Raw genomic sequence first — 21,994 nt, 5'->3', positions numbered from 1 at the left:
GCAGGGGGACCCCCCTCCGCGGGTCGTTTTTTATTGATTCGCGAACCATTAAATCGATGGCAGATCATAAACATGGGCCTCGTTTCACGTTGCACGTTTCACGTGACCTGCAGGCAAATCATTGGACATTTTTGATTTTCCAAAAACGGGGGAAAATTTCAAAGCTTGAGGGCGGGGGGAGGGACCAGGGCCATAAATCAAAATATTGTTTGACATAATGTCGATTTTTTGGCAGGGGCAGGACACATCTGTTGGGGTGGTGGGGGAGGGGGGGGGGCTGTCGATGTGGAAAATTTCAAATGTAAAACCGGGAAATAGAAACAAAATCCGAGGCTCGACGGCGAATCCTTGCATGCCCTTAAAGGACACCCAATTTGTTTTCAAGGATAAAATATTTAAATTACAAAAATTTAAGAAATTAAAAATTATATTAAATAAATCAAATATATTAAAATACAAAAATATTTAAATAATATTTTACATAATTATATAATAATAATATATTTAATAAATAACCAATGAATTGTGGCTTTTTGGCCTGGCCAAAACCCTGTTCGAAATTCGTATACCCTTCCTGGAAGTGTACAAATCTGTGTATTTCGGATTGTTATTCATTTCGGGGTTTATTCATTATTCGTGGCCGAAAGTGTGGGTTTATTGCGAATATTACTGCGGGAAATGGCATTCATTTATCATTCGATTAAAGGCAAACACACACACGCACACACACACGCACACACACACACGCGAGTACACTCATAATGATAGCAGGGATAAATGGTTAAATGGTTAAATGGATAGATGGATGGGAAATGTATCTGTCATTTGTTCAACAGTTTGCCGATTGTTTTCTTTTGAGGGGGTTTCCAGCAAAGAGGGGGGGGGGGGGGGGGGCACAGGCCCTCCTTGACTACGAAGTGCATCCGATGCAGCCCTGGATATCCTTTCCCCGAATCATTCTCCCACCGCAAATGCATTCATTTCGAAATTCCAACTCAAATCTGCTTCAATCGTCCCCCAAAAGGAGGTTCCTCTGTTCAGAGTTGGTGCATCCCCCCTCCCCCTGGACCACCCCCGCCACCCCCCCGCTGCAAGCCGTGACCATCATCCAGCGATTCATCTTAGTCGCCGCCTGGCCATTGACAGATTCGCGCAATGCGCTGAATTTTCTTTTGCCTTTCCCTCAACTTTTCCTACGTTTTTCTGCCTTTTCTTTTCCTCTGTGCCTGTGTGTGTGTGTGTGCCTGTGTGTGTGTGTGTGTTTTTATCGCTTGGAATGGATCTTTTTATCATAATTTGCTGTCTCGAAAAGTGGAGAAACAGAAGCGAACAGAAAATATACTTTACACATAATTTCAATGTCAAATTAGTTTGCCAAAAAAAAAACCAAAGAGAAGAAAGGAGTGGGGGAGGGGGGAGGAAACACAAACTGCTTTGGCAAATATTTTCATTTTTCCATCAGAGCGAGAGGGAGAGGGGGAGAGGGAGAAACGTCAATTTGCATAATAAATGAAAATGCATTGAAAAGTGGCAGCGACAGCTGCAAAGAACAGGCGCCAACAGGCACCCCCCACCACCACCCCCTCCCCCCCATGCAACCATGGAACCCCATCATTAAGGAGCCAAAGATGCAAAAGGAGGCGCCTCCTCGCACACACACAAATAAAACAATCGACAAGGAATAACACCAGAAAAAGAAAACGGAGAAGAGGAGAGGAGAGGAGAGGAGAGGAGAGAAAGCCACAGAAGAAAAGCAAAAACGAAAGCCCGGAAAGGGTCAGAAAAACATTTAAATTTTTAAAAAGATTCCCGCATCTAAGAAACGTGCAAGGACCTGCAAAATCACTTCCTCAAATGAAGAAAAGAGGACGAGTGAAGAGCAGCGTTGAAGAGCGGAGAGGCAGGGGCAGGGGCACGGGCAGGGGACCAGGGGGGGGATAATAGTTTTCTTGTTAGAATTTTTCGGGCCCAAGAAGACATTTGGAACCACTTACTGTCATTTGCCAAGGCGCCAAACAGACGCACAGCAACACCAAAAACAGCAAAGACGTCAGCAGCGGCAGCGGCGGCAGCGGCAATAACCACACACAAAATATGAACAAAAAAAAAAAAAAACACCCCCCTAGAAATTTGAATTCAAGAATATAACCACTTTTGTATACCCTTTCCAGTGGGACAAAACAAAAGGCGTGCAAGTGCCAGACACGAGTCCCTAGTCCCGTTTGGTGCGCTTCAAATTTCGTGGAGGGGGGTTCGGCTGCGCCCGACGACCGAGCGAGGTTCGGCCAGAGCGCGAGAGCTGCAGTGGAATGGGCGAATGGGCGAGAGAGCGTGCCTTGCACTGAATCGCGTGGGAGGGGGACGGGGAGGGGGGCGAGTGCAGATCAACAGATAAGAAACTGCGACGCTCTCGAGACGACAGCAAAAACAAAACAGATCAGCAGCCATCTCTCTCACACCCACACACACTCGTCTGCAGAAAAATCATTTCATTTCATTTGCGTTTTTGTTGGGTTTTCTTCGAGTTGAGTTGCGTTTTGATTCAATTCGTCAAATAGACAGCTTAGCCTCGCTCCCGCTTTGGGTTTTTGTTTTTGTGTGTGTCGGCAAGATCGAAATGTTGTTGCCGTTTCTTGGGAATTCCACACATACATACATACATACATAGCATGCATGCGGTCAACATTCGGGAGTAAATAGTTGTGGAATTTTGTGGATTGTTGTCTCTTAAAAGGGGCCGAGCATGTACTTAAAAATTAAATTAAATACTGAGACCATTTTCAATATCCCCCGTTCCATAGACATCTTAGAATACTAATTTTGAATTGAATATATTTGGCTAATATTTTCTACATCCCGGAATCCCAGATCATCAGTTTCCATCGGAAAGTGTATTGAAATTCGGGAGAAGAAAAAGAAAAAAAAAGCAAGCCGCACCAAACTCCTGCTCTTCCCGTTTGCCACATGTGTGCGTGCCTCTGCCTGCCTGTGCCTGTGTGTGTGTGTGTGGCATACTTATTGGTGAAAATTGTTGTGGCAGAGAGCACCACTCGAAGTCAGTCGCAAAGTGGCACCAACGTGGAGCAACGAGCGAGCGATGTGCTTCCTGTCTGCCGTGGCAGTGGCAGGGGAGGGGGGGGGGGGGGGGGGGGGGGCACGCTCGTTTTCGCCTTTAAACTGCGAGACACATACATACATACATTTTCAAGTTGCTTATTCGATGGGTGCTTCGATGGGCTCTCTCGCTCGCTCTCCCTCTCTCTCTCTCTGAAATTATGCAAGAATTTCACACAAAAAAAAAACAATACATACATATGTACGTGTATATGTATATATGTATATCGTGTGGTGTCTGTTGGGAAGACAATGGCAAAAAGGCAAAAGGAAAGTGCAGTTCTACGACTGCCAGTTGACACACATATTTGCCGTTGCATGCCACTAGGCGGCGGCATGCGAGTCAATGACACGGCAAACCATTCATCCCAAGCAGCCACGCCACGCCCACCCCGGCAGGTCGTCTGGGGACAGGCATGACAGGCCCTCCTCGAAAGCATCATTTCAACGTGTCATTTCAGCGTTTTGCGACGGAAATGTTGTTGCATCATCGATACACATTCCGAGGACACTCATCCAGGCACTCACTCCTCGGCAGGGCAGGACTCTGCTCTCCCTCTCCCTCTCGCCCTCTCCCTCTCGCTCTCCCTCTCGCTCTATGCTTAGGCCATTCAATAATTTAATCACTTTGATTGCTGCTCAAAGAGAGGATTTCCCATTCTTCTTTATAGGGTATCTCTGGCCTCGTCTCCACAGTCTCCACAGTCTCTCTAAGCCTTCGCTTTTAACAAAACAAAAATAATCTAAGAAAGTGCCAAGAAGCGCCGCCACTCCCTGGCTCCAGTGTTTCCCCCTGAGTGAGGGGGGAGGGGCGAGGAGGGGGGAGTGCTAAAACTTCGATTTGATTTGCGCTGCACTGCGAATCCATTCGGTGATTAAATTGCGTTGCACCTGCCGCACAAATGACTCCATTCAAAGGACTCGCAGCGAATGAGTTTCGCATTCATTCACTCGCATTCACTGGCGAATGAATGCCGACTCGTGCCACACCCACACCCACACACACCCACTCGCAAATGAAGTAATTACAGTATTTGCGGATCTTTATAGAAAATCACAGCAAGGCCCAAAACAAATCGTCGCCAAATGGAAAATTAATAATTGAAACAATGCGAAACGAATACGAAAACGAGTACGAAAATCGGCAATAAACAAATGTATGCCTTTGCTTATTTACGAATGTCCCCCATAAATCGCCTGTCAATTATACGGCATTATCGTACGCCGATTTCCCAGGCTTTTTCCGTGTGCCGAACGTCATAAATATTTCATAATTTTCGCTGCGATGCTGCGGCCAGCAATTTTTATACGAGGCTGCGATTACAGGGGCTAAAGGGGGTGTATTGGGCTAGCAGAAGCCTCGATCCATCTAAATATTCGAGAAAAATATTTTACCATCGGAAATGGACGAAAGTTTTGTAATCGTTCGATAACAAGTCGATAGAACCATCAAATAGTAAAAATCCTGATCGATAAATAATCGATATATTTATAATCGAGCATTTTCCCAATGCTATATACATAAATAATCGATCCATATCGATTATTGCCAATCCATCGATGACATTTCGCCCAAAACCCATCGATGAATTTTTTGGTAACTCCTTCAAGCTTCCTTGAACTTTGTACACAACATTCCCATCCGTGTTCTATCTATATTATCCGATCCAAAGGGGTCCAATGCTCTCCAGTGATGGGCCTGGCAATGTCGAGGCCCCACCTCCCTCTTGCTCCCCCCCGCTTAGATGATCATCGACATGGCGCTGAACGATGTTTAAATGCCGATTTAAATGGCATATAAACGCCACGTATGTAATAATTCTGTAGTTTTTTGGTAGAGTCGCAAAATGCACTCCCTGTCGCATTCATGAATCAATTTTGCAATAATTTGCTGTACAAATGTGAGCAGCATATTGGCTGGACGGGTGACCAGGGGGGCCAGGGGGCCAGGGGGGCGGGGGGCAGGGTTCCCTCGGAATTAAAGCCGCTTTGTCAATGTTGATGAGCGGTGGAGTGGAGTGGGCGGAGTGGGCGGTCGCTCTAGCCTGGGGCAGTGCTGCATTTCGATAACACACACACGCACACACGCACACACCCGTAATAGACATGTCCTCGGCTCTCTGTTGCTCCTCCTCCTCCTCCTCCTTCTGCTGTTATTGTTATTGTTGCATTGTGCCATTGTTTGTTTATAAACCGTTATCGGCTAATTATTTACAGTTTGCCACCTCCCCCTCCCCCTTCCCACATACAAAACATATGTAAGCAAATGGGGGAAGGGGGGAGGGGAGGGGAGAGGGGAAAGGGGCTTTGTGGCTGCGATTGACATTTTTTTTTTGTTGGTTGCCACAAAAATGAGCATTTAATTTTTGGAGCTAAAGCGATTATTAAAGCGATAATTTAAAACAGAAAGAGAAGGGAGAGATCTATCTCTGTTATCGAAGTGCTATCGAAATTCAATCGATACAATATTGAAAACTAGTCCACAATTTAAGCAGAACGTGTATAATTTCTGTATCATCGTTTTACCATCGAATGTTATCGGAACTTAATCGATTTTTTATCGAAAATCAGACTTTAAATTATGCAGAAAATATCTTGCTTCTGTATTATTGGTATTTTATCGATATTTTGTGCAGAAACAACGATCAAAATCAGGGAATCCCGATTGGCACAAGTTTATCGATAATTCCGATACATCACACAATAAGGAATAATCATTAAGCTCTCTCTCTCTCGCTCTTTCGCCCTCTTCTCCCAATGGAAATGCCACTAATCGTTGAGCTATCGGTTATCGCCTGCCAATCGAATTTTCCACATTTTCCTTTGGCGGAAAACTGAATGGGAAGCCGGGCGATTAAATTGCATTCAATTCCACCCAGAGCCCAACGCAGAGAATCCTCACACGAGTGGGCGGAAGGGTGTTAGAGGGTGGGGTGGGGTGTTGGGGGGGTAGTCCCGGGTCCCGGGTCGCGGGTCGCGGGCCATGGACAGTGCCAGATTGCACACATAATTACAGTCCTATAATAATGAAATAATAGAGCAATGTAATAAAATTAAAAATAATAAAATCTCCCCGTCCCTTGGGGACTCCGCTCCCATTCCCCCCCGCCCCGCCCCGCCCCCCGCCCCGCTTTGTGACCTCTCGGACAATGGCTGCGCTGCGGCTTTCTGTGCCACACTGCCAGGGGCACGGGGCACGGGCACGGGGCACGGGGAGGCGCATTATCAAAAAGTAAATAATCTCATCAGACACACACACACACACACACACACACACATGCAAATGCGTGTATGCCAACTGTGAAATTGCGTAAGTGGGCGTGAAAGTAGGCGGGTGTGGCCGTGTGCGCGCACTTCCGCTTCCGGTCATACATCATTTCGATGGAGCAGAGGAGGCTTCCATCTTCGGGGCTCACATACGTGTCTGGGACGCATTCTTCCACACACACACACACCCGTACTGGGGGGGAAGCACCGAATTTTGCGGCAAAGAGAGAGAGAGGGAGAGGAAGAAAGGTACATGATGAAGTCCACGTAACCCAAAAGACGTAAACGTAGCAAAACATAAAAAAAGAGAGAAAAATATCATATGGGAGCAAAACAAAAAGAAACTTTTTTGATGTTTAAATTATGTTGACATCCTTCTTATGTGGGTTTCCCATAAAATAGAACAAAAAGGACACACACACACACACGCGAGGACACGGCGGGAGCGAGCAGAGCCCCAGCCTCAATGGCGACAGAGGAGCGACGGACGGACGGACGGACGGACGGACGGACGGACGGACGGACGGCTCAGCGCGTGAACGGGTTGAGACGAGAATCCCGAATCGGGATTGGCCCTTGGCGGCAAGGGAGGAGACGCAGACTGGGGCCACAGTGGGTGACATCTACAGGAAATGAGGGCCAAAAGGTCACAGGGACTGCGGTGGGCGGGAGATCTCCATTAGAATAAACAATTAGTGAGAGAGGGACGAGGTCTGGGCAGGGCTACGGGCACGATAGACGTGGGCTTCGAGAGATAACCAATCGATAACATGAGCATCAGCATGCAAAATCGATAACAAAAAATCGAGTAAGCTTAAATCAATTTTTTGAGAGTATCCAAAGAATAATATCGATAACAAACCGATAACAGTTGTATACCAAATCGATAACATATATCGATTAAGTACAGAATTATTTTTTAAACGTATCCCATGACTGATTTCATATCGATAACAAATCGACAACATTTTTATACAAATTCGATAACAAAAAATCGAGTAAATATCCAAGTAATGCCTTGAGAGATGACAAATCGATAGCAAACCGATAGCATATACGACCGATTAATCGATAAGAAATGTTTGCATTTTTTCCATTTCATTTTGCCCAATGGGGCGCACTGTACCACTGTCCCACTCTCCGACTGTCCCACGATATGGAAAACTAGCCAAAAAGGAAGGCTTTAGGTCTTGTCCAAAAGCATGTTGCAGGCAGGCGGGCAGCAGTGGGCGGCGGCAACATCAATGAAGGATGCGAGAATTCTGTTTCCAGGTTTGCGTCTGAGATGCCCGGGAACCCGGGAATCCGGGGTCCGGGTCGCTGATTAGCGCATATGACGTATACGACATGTGTCCGTGTCCCTTTTTTTTGTTGTAGTTTTCTTTGGGACCCTTACCCCGGCCCCTGCCCCTGCCCCTGCCCCTGCCACATGTCCCTCTCTCTGTCTCTGTGTGGCTTTGTCTCGTGTCCCTTATTTTGTTGGCCAAATGAAAAACCCTTTTTTTTCGGGGCCGTCTGTCCGTCCGTCCGTTGTTTTTCCGTTTTCCCTTTTCCTTTCCCTTTTTTTCTGTGTACATTTTATGTATTTTTTTATGTGAAGTTTGTTGTTTGTTATATTTGTAGCTATTATATTATTTTAAGCCCCACAAAGAGCTCATTAATTTCCACACATAAACAGGACACACAGGAGGGGCAGGGGCAGCGGCAGGGGCAGGGGCAGGGGGCATGTGTGTTTCTAAATGGAGAATACAGAATGTGAGGCAACGTCTTTCATCTGTTGGATCTGTCCTTGTGCAAAGATTGATCTCTCTGGAAAGCGGCTTTCTTCAATAATTCATATCCGTATTCGTTTTATTCAAATATACACTCCCCCCACCCCCACCCCCCCTCGACCAGACCCCATTATCCATTAGTGGCATGTGCGACGGCCCCCCCCCCCCCCCCCTTCCCCCATTTTCCCAGTGTGGCTTAGCCATAAATTATGAAACAGTTTTGTGCTGTTTAAGCATATCATAATGCGACATGCCTCGTGCCTCGTGCCTCGTGCCTCCTGCCTCCTGCAGCCAGTCCCTTTTTTGGGGCGGGGGTGGGGGCTGGGGGCCGGGTGGATAGTGTGTGTCCACACAGAGGGGCTTTCTGGGGAAAACAGAGTCTGAAATGATGCCACAAAATAATTTAAAAGTAATCAAGCAACAAATGTTACGGGACTACCCTCAAGGCTCAAAACTTTCGTCTCGTTTCGTTTCGTTTCCTTTCCGCTTCCATGCATCGCCATCTTTCGGGCATCGTGCCACTAATTGCTGGGGCATCATCCACTATAAATTTATTAAAGACACTCCCCAAAAAGGGACACGGGACAAGGGACAAGGGACACGGCCCCACGCAAATATGTTACTCGAACGGCATTTATAATTAATTAGCAGCACTAATTTGATGGCCTTGAATGGCCACAACAGTTGCCGCAATTTGTTTCTGCCCAGCCAACCCCCCCCCCCCCCTGAACCGGGAAAGCGTGGGGCGGGGGGCCTAGGCCAAGGTCAGAGCCATTCAGATTTGCTGTCGACTCGTTTTTTGGGCCATGAACGAACACAATAGGATTTTCCAGCGACAAAGAGAGAGAGAGAGAGAGAGAGATGGAAAATGGGAAAAACACGAAAAAACCCCAAAAAATGTTTCCAATTTTTTTTGATGATGGTCTTTGGGAAATTTCTTCTTGGCATCAATTCTAATAAAATAATAAAATATTTTCGATTTTTGAAATAAAAGCCACTCCTTAGTGCCGCTTAAAGCCTATTTTCCGCATTTCCCCTTTTGGCTTTTGTTCAAGCTGCCACTCCCCCTCCCATGCCACATCCTCCAATTAGAAGCAAAACAAAATGCTCCAAAATGCTGCCTCCTGCCTGCTGCCTGCCTCCACTTCCGTCCATGTCTGGCATTGAAATCGTTTTTGGGCACTGTGGGGCTCGCATTTCATTTTCAAAATGCATGCACGAACACGTCGCTCACTCCCCTGCCCCCCGCCGCCATCCTCCTGTTGCGTGCGTGCGTGCGTGTGTGTCTGTCCATTATCCAGTGCATTAATGAGCATCCAGAGAGGCATTAATATCCCAGACGCGACCAGACCCGACCCGACCAGACCCGATCCGACCCGACCCGACACCAAAGCGGGAGCGAGGCTAAGCTGTCTATTTGACAAATTGAATCAAAACGCAACTCAACTCGAAGGAAAACCAACAAAAAAGCAAATGAAATGAAATGATTTTTCTGCAGACGAGTGCGGAGTCGTGGGAGATGGCGAGTGTGTGTGTGTGAGAGAGATGCCTGCTGATCTGTTTTGTTTTTGCTGTCGTCTCGAGAGCGTCGCAGTTTCTTATCTGTTGATCTGCACTCGCCCCCCTCCCCCTCCCCCTCGCGCGCTATTCAGTGCAAGGCACGCTCTCTCGCCCATTCGCCCATTCCACTGCAGCTCTCGCGCTCTGGCCGAACCTCGCTCGGTCGCTCGGACGGGCGCAGCCGAACCTCCCTCCACGAAGAGCTCAAGTAGGGATTGGGAACGGAACTTTTTTGCTACGTCGTTTCTCGCGTCTCCCGAAAATATCAACAAGGCACATACATACATACATGCTGTATACGTGCGTGTGTGTGCGTGTCTGTTTGTATCACACTTGAGACAATCAGGGAATGGGGATGCGGGATTCCCAAAGATCTGCGAATGAAGTCAAGTGCCTCCTCGGCTCGTCCTGTTGGGGGCTCTGCCTCTTCCTGGCTGGCGACCAATACAATTAGTTTTACTTAAGGAGCACTCGAATAATTTAAATTTAATTGGGGTCAAGAGTGCCCCCAAACACACCCCTGTGTCGTGTGTGTGTCGTGCGTGTGTGTGTGTGTGTGTGTGCCTCATGCATCTGACATTATCTAATTAGGCAGAAGAAGGCGGCCCAGCAAAGCAGCAGATGGACAGATCTGCCCTGCTCCGCTCTGCCCTGCTTTGTTGTTGCACTCGAAATGATTTATTTCCTCCCTCCTCCTCCTCCTCCACCCTCCTCCCTCCTTTCAGCAACAGCACCATTGATGCCCCCCCACAGCACTGATGACAGAACCGAATGCCAATGTCAGGGCGACACAGACACAGACACAGACACAGACACAGACTGGCTGATGTTGCCCCATTGCGGATGCTGCAGCGAGTGTGTGTCTGGCGTTGCACTTGAGTGAAAAGTTGATTGTTTCTTCTTCCTATGAAAATTGCTGGAAAATCCAAAAGCAATTTGGGCCTTCAAGAGGGGATTTCCCTTCTATTGAAATGCGATTCAGATTCCATCACGGGAATCGATTATAAATCGATAATTATCGATCAAAAAGCAACCGAAACGGACGGGATTTGAGGGATGCGGGGCTTTTTTGGCAGCAGGCACCGAGATTGGGGCTGATATCAGGGATATTAGTGGAAAAAATCGAAAAATCGATAATTTATCGCTTTCTTTGTTCATTTATCGCCATTTGTCGATTGTGCATCGACTACATGCAGCCCTGGAATACCCATTCCATTCAAAATTCATTCACGAATTAGTTATCGATTAGTTATCGTTTGATCGTTTGGATAAGCTCTCCCCGGCAGTGTGGAAGTGTGGCAGGAAGTGAATCGATTATGCCCCAGACACAGGAAACGGGACACGGGACACAGGACACGGGACACAGGACACAGGACACACACTCATCAAAATTCCACCGCAGAACCCAATTTTGTGAGACAGCCAGCAAAGGAAAGGGTCTGTGCAGCAGAAGAGCCTTTAATATTTAGCGAGGTGGAGGCATGCCCCATGCCGCACACACACACACACACAGAGAGGAGCCACAGATGCGTGCGAGGGTGGGGCATGCGGAATGGAAAACGATGGTAACCGCAACATTTTAGTTGCATTTGCGACGTTCAAACCACAAGAGGCAATGCCACAAGGACCAAGGACATTTACCTAAATTAAAGCTAATGAATTGCCTCTCTTCGCCCAGTGGCGGCTGTGGCGGAGGAGACTCCTCCAGCCCCTGCCACAGGCCCTGCCACAGCCCCAGCCCCTTACGGTGGCATCATCTAACTTTGCTGCTGCTGCTGTTGCATGCGGCATGCGGCAGGCAGCCACTTTGCTGTCTGCTTTAATTTGCATTGCACTTGTGCATGTTTACATTTTTTATTCCATTCATTCCCAGGCCATTCTTGTGCTTGCCTCCGCCACCGCCTCCGCCCCTGCAACGTGCCACATGCCTCTCGCTGCCACTCTCTCTTCGCTGCCCGCTGTCTCTGCTTTTTTTCGTTTCTCTTCTTCACTTTTTAATGAATAAGTGCATTAAATGGCCACGAGGGGAGCTGGACATAGGGGGCGCGGCCCGGACGGGGTCCCCCGGAAACGGATACAGCGAGCGACTGAACGAACGAATGCCTCAGCCTTGAGCATTGACTCACCGATTCACTGATTCACTGATTCACCGATTCATTCAAAGATACACTCAAACGATCCAAGGGGGATTTTCTTTTTGGGACTTTTGCTGCCCCTTCCACTGATTGCTCCTGTGGCAGATACACATGTATCTTCTATATACATTACAAATTTAACTGGAAAGAAGTCAGCCATAGATATGGCCCTCTGTCCAATGGAGGCATTAACATTCTCCCGATTCTCTAGCGTGCCTCAAAAGGGGGAAACCCTTCGGGAGAGCGTATAAGATGGCAGATGCAGGGGCAGTTGAAGGGGCAGGAGGAGTGGCAGCAACCGAAAACCAAACAACGAATGAATGGAAGGCAAGAGGCTAGCTGCACGATGAACAGAACTGAAGGGGTGCCCCCAGCAGTGGCAAAGCAAGGGGGGGCAAGGGAGGGGCATGGTCCCTCCGTACAATGGCAACGATCGGGGATCGTATGATCACTCGTTTGCAAGGAGATCCAAGGAGAAATCCCAGGCAAAGGGAGGGGCAAGGAGAGGTCAAAGAATGATAAAGGAAATCGTGGTTAAATGCCCCGCCCAATCGATGGGCTTTCTTCTTCCTTTGAAGAAAGGAAGAACTCCAGCAGGGGCAGTGGCAGGAGCACGAAGGGGAGGGGCGGGGGAGGAAAGGACTCCTGTCAATCCCTACCCCTTAGGGGCCACCCCGTGGGGGGCAGGGGGACGTAAAAGGATAGCCGTATCCGTAGCTAATCGCAGAAGACGTCGAAGGCTCCTCCTCCTCCTCCTCCATGCCCTGCCTGGATCTGCCCCACTGTGCAATGAGGCATGGCCGGGTGAGGCACGAATAATTGCCTTAAATTAGCGCTCATCCAGAGACAGAGACTGGCTGTGCCTCTCCGTTGCAAGTACTTTATGCAGTAATTGCAGTACTTGTCCTGCAGCCACTGTGCCACTGCCACTGCCACTGTGCCACTGCCACTGTGCCACTGCTGCCTTCCGTTCAAGTGCCGCATTCTGTTTCGCTAATGAAAAGCACAAGAATATATTTCAGAATGCAGCAGTGGCAGTCCCTGCCATCCTTCAACATCCTTGAAGAAGTGGCTTTAAGACAATCTCTCATGCCACACGCCCCACACGCCACACGCCCCACACGCTTCCTTCCAGGGGGGGTGGTGGGGCGTGGCAGAGAGGCTCAAATATTGTGATGTTTACAGCATGTTTCATCAGTTTTAAACATAATTTTGCTTGCGAGAAGCCCTGCCGCAGATGGATGGATGGGTGTATCCTTCAGATACTGCGATACGCAGGGGGTATCCGGGAATGGTCCATTTCACAGGGTGCTCCCTCTACGAGAGAGTACCCTCTGGTAGTGCCCCCACTGAGATTTCCTTAGAAAAGTGAGCAATGGGCTGGGGGCTGGGGGGAGGGGGGCATGCTTCAGGCACAGCGCAATTTCCGCCAAAATTTATGTGCCCCAAAAGCCGCACCAGCAGCAGCAGCAGCAGCCGAAGATGCAACAGAAGGCGGCAGGCGGCAACAACAACAACGAAAAAATTGTAAACACTTATTTACTGTCCATTTCCGCTTTGGGTTTTGATTGGGTGGTGCGGGGGGGGGAGGGCCTTCTACGTGGATTCTGTGTTGCAAATGCATTCGCAGGGGTGCCAGTGTGGCAGTGTGGCAGAGGCAGACGCTGCACCATTTCCATTTGTACTCAAAGTCCTTCTGTTTCCTTTTTCTGTTTCCTTTTTCTTTTTCTTTTTTTGGGTGCAAAAGTCGAGTGTCGGAGTGTGCTTATTTATTCAAGCTTTGTTTACCTGAATTTTCCCAGAGTTTTCCTCACTTCTTGCATGACGCAGGATGCGCGAGGCCAAGTCCCGAAATCAATTCCGTTTGCCACAACCGTTGGGGGCACGGGGCACGGAGCACGGTCTGCAGCAGTGGCTTCCGCTCTTCCATAATCTACCAGATATCTTCCGCCAAAAACACTTTTCAAAATCGACTTAAGAATTTCCCAAAATCCCCCAAGAAAACACACATCATTTTCCAGAGAAGGAGCAGCAAAGTGGGGGGGGGGACAGTGGGGGGTGGGGAAAACGGCAGCCCCCGTTGACTTTTTTTTAATGGAATATTTATTTATAATTAAATGCATTTTTATTATTGAAAGTTTTCAGCAAACAGCGACAAAGGACGGCGGAAAATGCTGGAAAAACACGGCCGACGATCTACTGCCTGCCACAGATCCAATGAATTTTCGATTGTAAATATTGAAAATATTAGTTTTTCCACACAAACAACACACAAGAAAAGAGCGAAGGGGAAAAGCCCATCACCGCCCCCGGGGTAGGGGGGGCAGCAACAGGAGGAAACCCCCCTCCCCCACCCCACAAGTACAGGGTATCACTCATTTGCAAGGGTCATCGCCCATCCGATGCTAATTCCAAACAAATTTCATATTTTTCTTTGTTTTTTTGTTGTTGTTGTTTTAATTTTGATTTAAGCTCTCTGTGGTTTTTGTTGAAAGTTGTTTTTTTTTTTTTTTGTGAAAAGTCATCATCAATCAATCAATCAATCAGTCAATTTTGCGGCTGTCACACCGAACTATTCGTTGGCGCAAAAGTTTCCAAAGGCTCCCCCGGAAGGGGTCCCAGGAAAAGGGATACGATACCCCTTATCCCGAGAGCGGGTTTTGGTTTTTGGTTTTTGGGCTTGGGGACAGGGACAGGGACTCCTCCGTATTTCTGCGGTTTCTGTGGCACACTCACCCGGGAGACGAACGTGTGGCGGGCGGCGAGGCACGTGTTTTGGAGGCTGCCTCGCGTGCACTGATTTTTGGGGGTTTTCCCTCTGGGCGTCTGGCGATTTTCTTCGGATTTTCACGGTTTTATGGTTTGTTTTTGCACTGCTTTCTGCAATGTCTGCTATCAACGATTTACACTGCTTGCAGCTCAGTTTGGATCTATGCTGTGCACTGCTTGCGTTTATGTTTTGATCTACGGTCCGCACTGCTTTCTGCTGTGATCTTATCTACGAGTTGTTTGCACTGCTTTAAGCTCTGGGGTTAAGTTTGATTCTTCTTGGATTCGTACTGCTTTCAGCAGTCTGTTCCTCTCAGCATTTCACTAATTTCTGTCGATTTGTCTCTTCTCCTCGCCAAGTTCCTTCTACAATTTCCCTAGTTTTAAGCAACTCCAAAATCTCGACGTTTTCCACTGTTTTTCACACGCAAATCGCGATTATAAAACAACAAAAAAACCGCATAAAAAAACAGACCCACACGGGTGGTACACGCTTGCACGATTATTTTACGCAAAAAAAAAACCAAAACTAGAAATGGATGGGATTTTTGGGGAAATATTATTTATTGGCACTCTCTCCGCGAAAAAATCTCGACAAAGTTCTCGCCCTTTTGGCGCGTTGCGTTCGGCCGTCGCCTCGCTGTCGCCTGTGGACCGGACCGGAGCAGATGAAAGTCGCGAAAAGACTGAACCAGAACCAGAACTAGAACCAGAACCAGAAGCAGTCGCTGGAAGCTGGGTGCCCGGCGCGGCAGTCGGCACTGGGACGCATCTCGTGCATCGGGCACGAGGCCATACGAGTGCTTCGCTCGGGCCACGAATGGCTGGCTGCTGGGTGCTTGTTGCCGCAACATCATACATTCGGCCGGTCGGCTCCAGCGGCGCGCCTTCGTCTTCCTTGTCTTCGTTGTCGACGTCTTCGTCGGCGCTGTCATCGTCTCACTCTTGGCGTCGTTTCAGCCGAGAGGGAAATTTCCGCTGCGGGGGCTCCTTTTCGTGCTATTTTTGTGACGCCGCTGCCGCCGCCGTCGCTGCCGCTGCGGCCTGTGCCTGCCTCACGTGTGTGTTAGGTCAGTGACGCTTCTCTGCCTCGCGTTGCTCTGCCTAGATCTGTGCCGTTCAACGTGAGGCAGGTTCCGTTACTATCCCTCTGTCTCCCTCTTACAGCGCGTCTCTGGAACGCGAGGCTCCACTGTACATGCGCTGGGCTCTTAACCCGGCACACGCACGCATATGCACTCGGAACTGTGCCTGGAATTCTACTGTAATTTAAACAGTCCAAATCAGCAATCGAAGTTTGCAATTCCAACCCCAAAAATAAAAACCACACACAATGATGGACATGTCTGGACATGTCCCGTATATGCACACATACATACATAGATATGTATGTAGATATGCGTGCATGTAAATAATGCGACGCATCTGGCCGTGTTGCTGCTCTTCTTATTCTCCAAAAACACAGAAACAAAACAACGCAATTATATTTTGATCAATTACCTATGAATGCACAAAGCAAGCGCCAGAGAGATTCGGAATTCCTTTTATGTACCTTCTACTATTGAGCGCTCGTTGCTTTATTCTGCTTCCTTGGTGGCCTTTGGTGGGAAAGAGAAAAAAACTTTGCTCTTTTTTGCTTCATTTTCACGCACGCACACAACAACACAACGGAAGATCTTGGCTACATTGCCAACAACCACATTTCGCACATGAAAAAAATTAATTAACGCGCAATAACAATACAATGATTGCTGCCGTTGCTCTTACTGGACCTTTGCGACAAATTTACTGTTTATTCGCTTCTACACAGCAGCGCGGCAGTTTTTTAGTAGAATTTTGCACTATTTTTCGGCTTTTCAGTGACCGCAACGCAGAGCCGACTCGAAAACGCGTGCTTGGACCGGACGAAAAACTGAATATGCGAGAGGGAGAGCGCGACAGAAGCGTCGGTGGCGGAATTTTGCATTCTTATTCTGTTCTCCCTCTTCGCATGCCGAGGGCGATCGAAGGAGAGCTGCAAGTGGGAGTGAGCAGCTACTAACTCGCTTTCGGGTCTTACGCTACGCATTAATGAGCACGCAGTGACGTCATGTAGGATGAGAGGGAGAAGAACGAAGTTTTCTGTTTTGTTATGAGCCGAAAAGAGAGCGTGCATTTGTGTGTATCATGCTCTGGCTCTAGCTTTAACGGAACATATTAGACAGAGATAGAGAGAATGGCCTTACGAGGGTTCGTGTGTTCGACTGTGTGATTAATTTTGGCACTAATACAGAGACATCTACTCTACTGTGGAGCATTCTTGTGGTAAGAATATTTCTATTACTGCCATCAAAACATATAGGCAGCAGAGGGAAGGTATTTCTGTCTCTCTCTCACTCTCTTTGTACTTCTAGGCGAAGACAAAACTGAAAAACTGAGAACACTGCGAGAAAGCTGTCAGAATAGACAGAATAGACTTACGAATATCATAAATCCATTTGACCGGGTCGACCCAAGTTTTAAAATTCTTCCAACTGTTGGAATAAATCGAAACAAAATTGCAATATGTCGATCCGCAACATAAATGTGTCTACATACGGTGATGAGGAAGACGACAGCCCGACTACGGATAGCGAGGGGAGCATGGAGAGCGTGCGGAGCGAGTGGAGCGAGGGGAGCAACTGGAGCGAGGGGAGCGACTGGAGCGAGGGGAGCGACTCAGGTGAGAGAAGTTGCCTTTAATTTTTTGTGGATACTCAAGTTGGACACAATTCTGCAGAGGAAGAAGAGGAGATGCCGCCGCCAGCCGATTCGAACGGGTGGGACCTTCTCCTGCTGGGCACAGTGGGGCTGCTGTTCCTGGTCCGCTTCTGGCACAAGGACTACCTCCAGTACTTTGTGGCGTCCATTAAGCCGACAGGGCCCGCCCTATCGGGATCTGCCTGGCCGTTGTTCACGGGACTCATGTGGTTCACTTCGGCGGTCCTCTACAGGCTCCTCCTGATGCGGGCCAGAGTATCCGAGTGGGAGCGTTGTCACGGGCAGCGCCAGCGTCGATTGGAAAAGCCAGAGCGGCGCTTTATGCGGCAGTTACGGCGGAGTAGCCCCCGCTGAATTCCACATTGGCCCCACCGATCCCTCCTCCTGGCGATACTCTGTGATTCGTATTAAATAAAGAAGCGACGCCATAACGGAGCTCATTTTGGATAATTGGAATAATACTCAAATACTGACATGTGGTGGTGGGGGGTGCGCTATGCCAAAGCTGCTGCATTGATAACTAGGCAATCAAGGACACCCGACATTGTCCTGTGTTTGAGTTGGCCAAGCGTACCCGCCCACCCCCTCCACCCTGCACACCATCGTCTCCCCGGAGGATAGACATGGGATCCTTGTGGCTAAGCACACACACCTGGGAGGTGGTAGGGGTAGGGGTGGGGGTAGGGGTAGTGCAAACCAAACTTAATTATGTCCAGCATTAAAAATGCAACTGTCAAACTAGAGCGGAGCGATCATCCCTGCTTAGGGGATGTCCTTTGCGTGTGTGTGTGTGTGTGTGTGTGAAGCCTTTGGAAAAACTTCCATTATTCTCATTCGCACAATGGCGGCAGCACGGCACAACGGCAGAAGGAAGACCACAGACTGCCTGCATCCGTTGCATCATCCCCCCCCCCCCCCCCCCTCTTTGGTCAATCTTCTGGCACCGCCTGCCCATCTGCCTCCCCCTCTGCGGTCCCCTTCTGCCGAAATATTCGTGGAAATGTGGGTCACAAGGATACCCATTAATTTATAATAATTTCAACTAAGATTTCCACAATTTTCCCTTCTTGCCCACCACTGCCACCCCCTTTTTTGGTGTTTTGCTTTAACAATTTTCCACACATTTTCCATTCATCATCCCCACCCCTCCCCAGCACCCAGCCACCCACTCTGCTCCTTCCAGCAGCCGCAGTGCCACTGTCAGCGGCCCCCGCAGAAGCAAAGTCAATTTCGCGCACTTTGCATGCCCCTGCCCCATGCCGCATGCCACCACCACTCCCCACTGCCGCTCTGGCAGGCTGTTTGAGTTTCCATAGTGGGTGCACCCCATCCGCCCCTCCCCTCGGGTGCAGGCAGCCTCTTCTTTTGCCCACAAGCCGCCATCAAATTTACAAGCGCAATGCATCAATCACGGGCCGGCGAGCCAATGGGAGAGGGGCAAGGCGTGGTGGGGCAGACAGTTTGGGGCAGCGGCAGAGTCAGCTGCGCTTTTCGCCAAAAGAAACAAAAGAAATGCAGAATAGAAAAAACAAACAACAAGAAAATGTTAAGATGGAAATTTGTGAAAAATTCATCAAATCGACTGCACGGCGAAAAGCGCAGGAAAATGGACAGGGGAAAAGTGTGGGGAAAGAGGGGATTTTCTCATCGAAGATTCGATGAACAGATCATCCACAGGGATCCATGGGGATGAGGCCAACCGTCTTGAGAAACTGAAAATATCCGAATTGTCATCCCCAATCCTCCCACACTTTTACCCTCACATGAAAATCCAACGGGCATAATTTCCCTTGTGCCCCAAAAGCAGATTCAGCCACGAAGAGAGAAATTCCCAGCAGCTGAATCTCCCATGAAATTTGAAATTTCAGGCAGGAAATGAAAATAAGAATGGAAATGAAAGCCAAATGGAAATTAATTGAACCAAAAGATTCGATTTGGATTTCAATATTTTGTAGCCATTAAGTGGCATCCATGGATGGGCCACAGCCTGGTGATGGCATCCTTGTTAGTACCCTCTTTGAAACTGCCAAGGACCTGTTGCCGTCCCGTCCTCCGCTGACACTCTGATGTGCTGGCAAACGCTGACGTCACAAAAGCGCATGGAATGGCACCGCAAACTCCGGAAGAATGTTGGGAAATTCCACTGAAAACTGCTTGCTTGCAGCCCTGGTGTTCATAAAAAATTAAGGCTTTCCAGTTTTAGCCGAAATTTGATATTTTTATATATTCTAGCACAATTTCCGAACCGTGCGGCCAGCTTCTTCGGTGAGGCCGCGGTGCGGGCTGATCAGATGGTCATTCCTCCACAGGGCAATAGGCCTGAAAGGGCCAATACCCAGGTATGGGGAAACGCCAGAAACCAGGGCTGCAAGTGGCTGGAACTGGAGCTGGAGGCAGCGCCTCGTTGGAGCCCTTGCCCGAGTGCACAGATGGATCGATTGGAGAGAGCTTGTTCCATCAGAAAGCAGGTCCCATCAAGCCGCACGTTCTGCCGGAGGCTCCAGCTCTCGCTGTCCACAGACTGTCCATCAAACTGAAGCTGCTGCATTCCAGCCCACAGAAATGCCGTGATGTAGACCCGGAAACGCTGCAGGCCATTCGGGGAGGCACTGCTTCCGCTGCTCTCCTAGAAATTTAAGACATTTTAAAGTACTCTTGAAACGCCTTTTATTGAATATGTTTATTGAAATTACAACGGCACGGCAATTTGATGATCCGTCATTCAGCAGACGATGCGGTAGGAGATGTATTTACCGGCCGACTCCGAGGCACGGACGATCTTCACCACTTGGCCCGGCTTGAGGCCGTAGTAACGGGCCACTGGATCGCTGGACAGCATCCGCATCATCTGGCTCTCCTTCAGCCGGTAGCAACGGAAGAGCTGCTTCTTCTCCACATCCGACAGTACCACATGCTGCGGCACCAGCTCGTGCTTCGTGACGTTGATGGTCAATTCGGACTCCAGAAACTGTTCCATAATGTACAGGGGGGCCATGGCCATTATCGACTGCTTGGCCGGGGGCGTCAAGCAGTCCCGGACCACAAGGATGGCCCGATGAATACCCTCGCCCTCCATACGGTGGGCGTACGCTTTGATGGTCTTGACGGCGACCTTCGGCTCCTCGGGGAAGAACACCAACATCCGGTTCTTCGGATCATCGGCGTGGCTCAGCAACATAGTGAGGTCGGACCGCATCGGCCTCTGCTCGCTCGGCTTGTCGCCGAACAGCTCCGTGAACTGCTCCACCGTCTGGTCCAGCTCGGCCGACGTCACCAAATAGCCGCGATCGTGGCTCATTTCGAACAAAGTCTTCCGAATGTGCCACAGTTTGTATACCTCAGCCTCGTCGTTCATTTCACTAGACATTTTCGTAAGAGCCGCCCGAGACCCTGGAGAAAAATCGGTAGGATGGGCAGAGAAAAGAGAGAATGTGAATGAAAATGGCGGACCCCACCCCAACGACGCCCCGGCAAACACTTACAGCGAACATGTATGAGGCACCAGCGCAGTGCTCGAAAAATGCGTCAATGCACTTGGTATATTGTTTTTGGTATAATTTATACTTTTTACCGCACTTTGAGATCAATCGCTGGGCAAATACCACACTTTTCGGGTCGAAGCAGCGCGTCTGGCAAAAGCGAAACGTGAAAAGAAGGAAGAAGGCAGAAACGGAAAAGATTAGAGACGTCAACTTGCCGATTTAATCGATATTTTCACTTACGCATCGATGTTTTCGCAGGCCCTAGATTTAAATGGCGGCCAGGCAAACAATATTTATGGATTGCCTTACAGCCTCTGAAAGCACATTAACCTGGGCTGGATAGACTCTGAGATCGATCCCTAGATCCCTAGACTTGACTTGAACTGAACTAGATGCTTGTCAGCCGTGCTGCTATGGTGTGAACGCAGATACGAGAAATATATCGGCCGAAGAAGCAACATTATTTTGCTATAATAAACAGATAGACAACTAAGAAACCACTTTGTAGTCCCTATAAAGGACAATAGGAATTTGAAATATACTAATTGAAAACATCGATGCCTGGAACCAATATCGATACAAAGACGGCTATCGCAGCTATCGGTTAGCTTTTTAGGCTATCGATTGTGCGCTTGTTCTTTCTCTTTCCTCTTGTCAAAAGCCGTGCAAAGCAGAGTAAATTCCCAAATTGTGAAAAAAAACGAAAAAAAAAACGAAAAATGTCCACCGGAAACGATTTCGACGGGTCAGGTACGAGCAGCAGCAACGAGCTTGATTCAACCGTTCTGTGCGTCTGCCCTAGGGTGCCGCAGGAACTCGTCGCCGGCAGGCCCAAGAAACCCGTGAGCCGTGCGTACCTGGCGGCTGCTCTCTATCTGGTGAACACGTCGCCCCAGGGCGTGCGCAGCGCTGGCCGCCCAATTACCACCAGAGCTCGCTCCGTCCCCGCTGACGTGATGGGCGCCAAGGTGTTTTCCTCAGCTACTGCGCGTCGCATGTCCTGGCATGCAGAAAGGCGTGAGTCCTCCATCTCCGAGTCATTTGCCGAAGAGCTGGGCAACAACAACAACGGGGCGAATAGGATCTGTCAGTACTCGCGCGAACTTGCACGCAATTGTGCCGCTCATCATGCACGGATCAGGAGGTACGAGTTCAT

The 21,994-nt window shown here is 48.9% G+C and overlaps 3 protein-coding genes across 5 annotated transcripts in view; 1 reads left to right on the top strand and 2 right to left on the bottom strand.

Annotated features, from left to right (window-relative positions):
• LOC6902283 (chaoptin) overlaps positions 1 to 16,135 on the bottom strand; it is a 180,475-nt gene extending 164,340 nt beyond the window's left edge. Inside the window, exon 1 of one of the 2 annotated variants that reach the window (XM_033385612.1) lies at positions 16,118 to 16,135. The gene's annotated coding sequence lies outside the window, so the exon portion shown is untranslated. Of the gene's footprint in view, positions 1 to 14,584; positions 14,825 to 16,117 lie in introns of those variants that run through there. The other variant, XM_033385611.1, reaches the window with a different exon arrangement.
• A 911-nt stretch (positions 16,136 to 17,046) lies between these two features.
• Positions 17,047 to 17,791, top strand: LOC26533406 (uncharacterized). Of its 2 annotated transcripts, none has more exons than XM_015185875.2 (2): positions 17,047 to 17,318; positions 17,376 to 17,791. In XM_015185875.2, the coding sequence occupies exons 1-2, from the start codon at positions 17,162 to 17,164 to the stop codon at positions 17,708 to 17,710; spliced, it is 492 nt and encodes a 163-aa protein (XP_015041361.2). In that variant the 5' UTR covers positions 17,047 to 17,161; the 3' UTR covers positions 17,711 to 17,791. The 2 variants fall into 2 exon arrangements, with proteins under 2 accessions (XP_015041361.2, XP_033241507.1); XM_033385616.1 differs by having other exon boundaries at positions 17,049 to 17,297; positions 17,373 to 17,791.
• Positions 17,792 to 20,006: 2,215 nt separating this feature from the next.
• LOC6902289 (DNA-directed RNA polymerases I, II, and III subunit RPABC1-like) lies at positions 20,007 to 21,096 on the bottom strand. Its single transcript, XM_002133780.3, has 3 exons — positions 21,079 to 21,096; positions 20,839 to 20,985; positions 20,007 to 20,746 (listed from the first exon to the last, which is right to left on the bottom strand). The coding sequence occupies exon 3, from the start codon at positions 20,721 to 20,723 to the stop codon at positions 20,079 to 20,081; it is 645 nt and encodes a 214-aa protein (XP_002133816.3). The 5' UTR covers positions 20,724 to 20,746; positions 20,839 to 20,985; positions 21,079 to 21,096; the 3' UTR covers positions 20,007 to 20,078.
• Between the last annotated feature and the right edge of the window lie 898 nt (positions 21,097 to 21,994).

This window comes from Drosophila pseudoobscura, chromosome X, assembly GCF_009870125.1.
Source record: "Drosophila pseudoobscura strain MV-25-SWS-2005 chromosome X, UCI_Dpse_MV25, whole genome shotgun sequence".
In the NCBI taxonomy this organism is placed as follows: Eukaryota; Metazoa; Arthropoda; class Insecta; order Diptera; family Drosophilidae; genus Drosophila; species Drosophila pseudoobscura.
Note: the sequence above shows the minus strand (reverse complement) of the source record. Positions and strands in the feature narration are given on the sequence as shown.

What these genes read in the sequence shown, in the direction of transcription:
- LOC26533406 (XM_015185875.2), top strand. Translation starts at nt 17,162, where the DNA reads ATGTCGATCCGCAACATAAATGTGTCTACATACGGTGATGAGGAAGAC. An exon ending in GAGCGAGGGGAGCGACTCAG is followed by an intron (nt 17,319 to 17,375) that starts GTGAGAGAAGTT and finishes ACAATTCTGCAG; the next exon opens with AGGAAGAAGAGGAGATGCCG.
- LOC6902289 (XM_002133780.3), bottom strand. Translation starts at nt 20,723, where the DNA reads ATGTCTAGTGAAATGAACGACGAGGCTGAGGTATACAAACTGTGGCAC.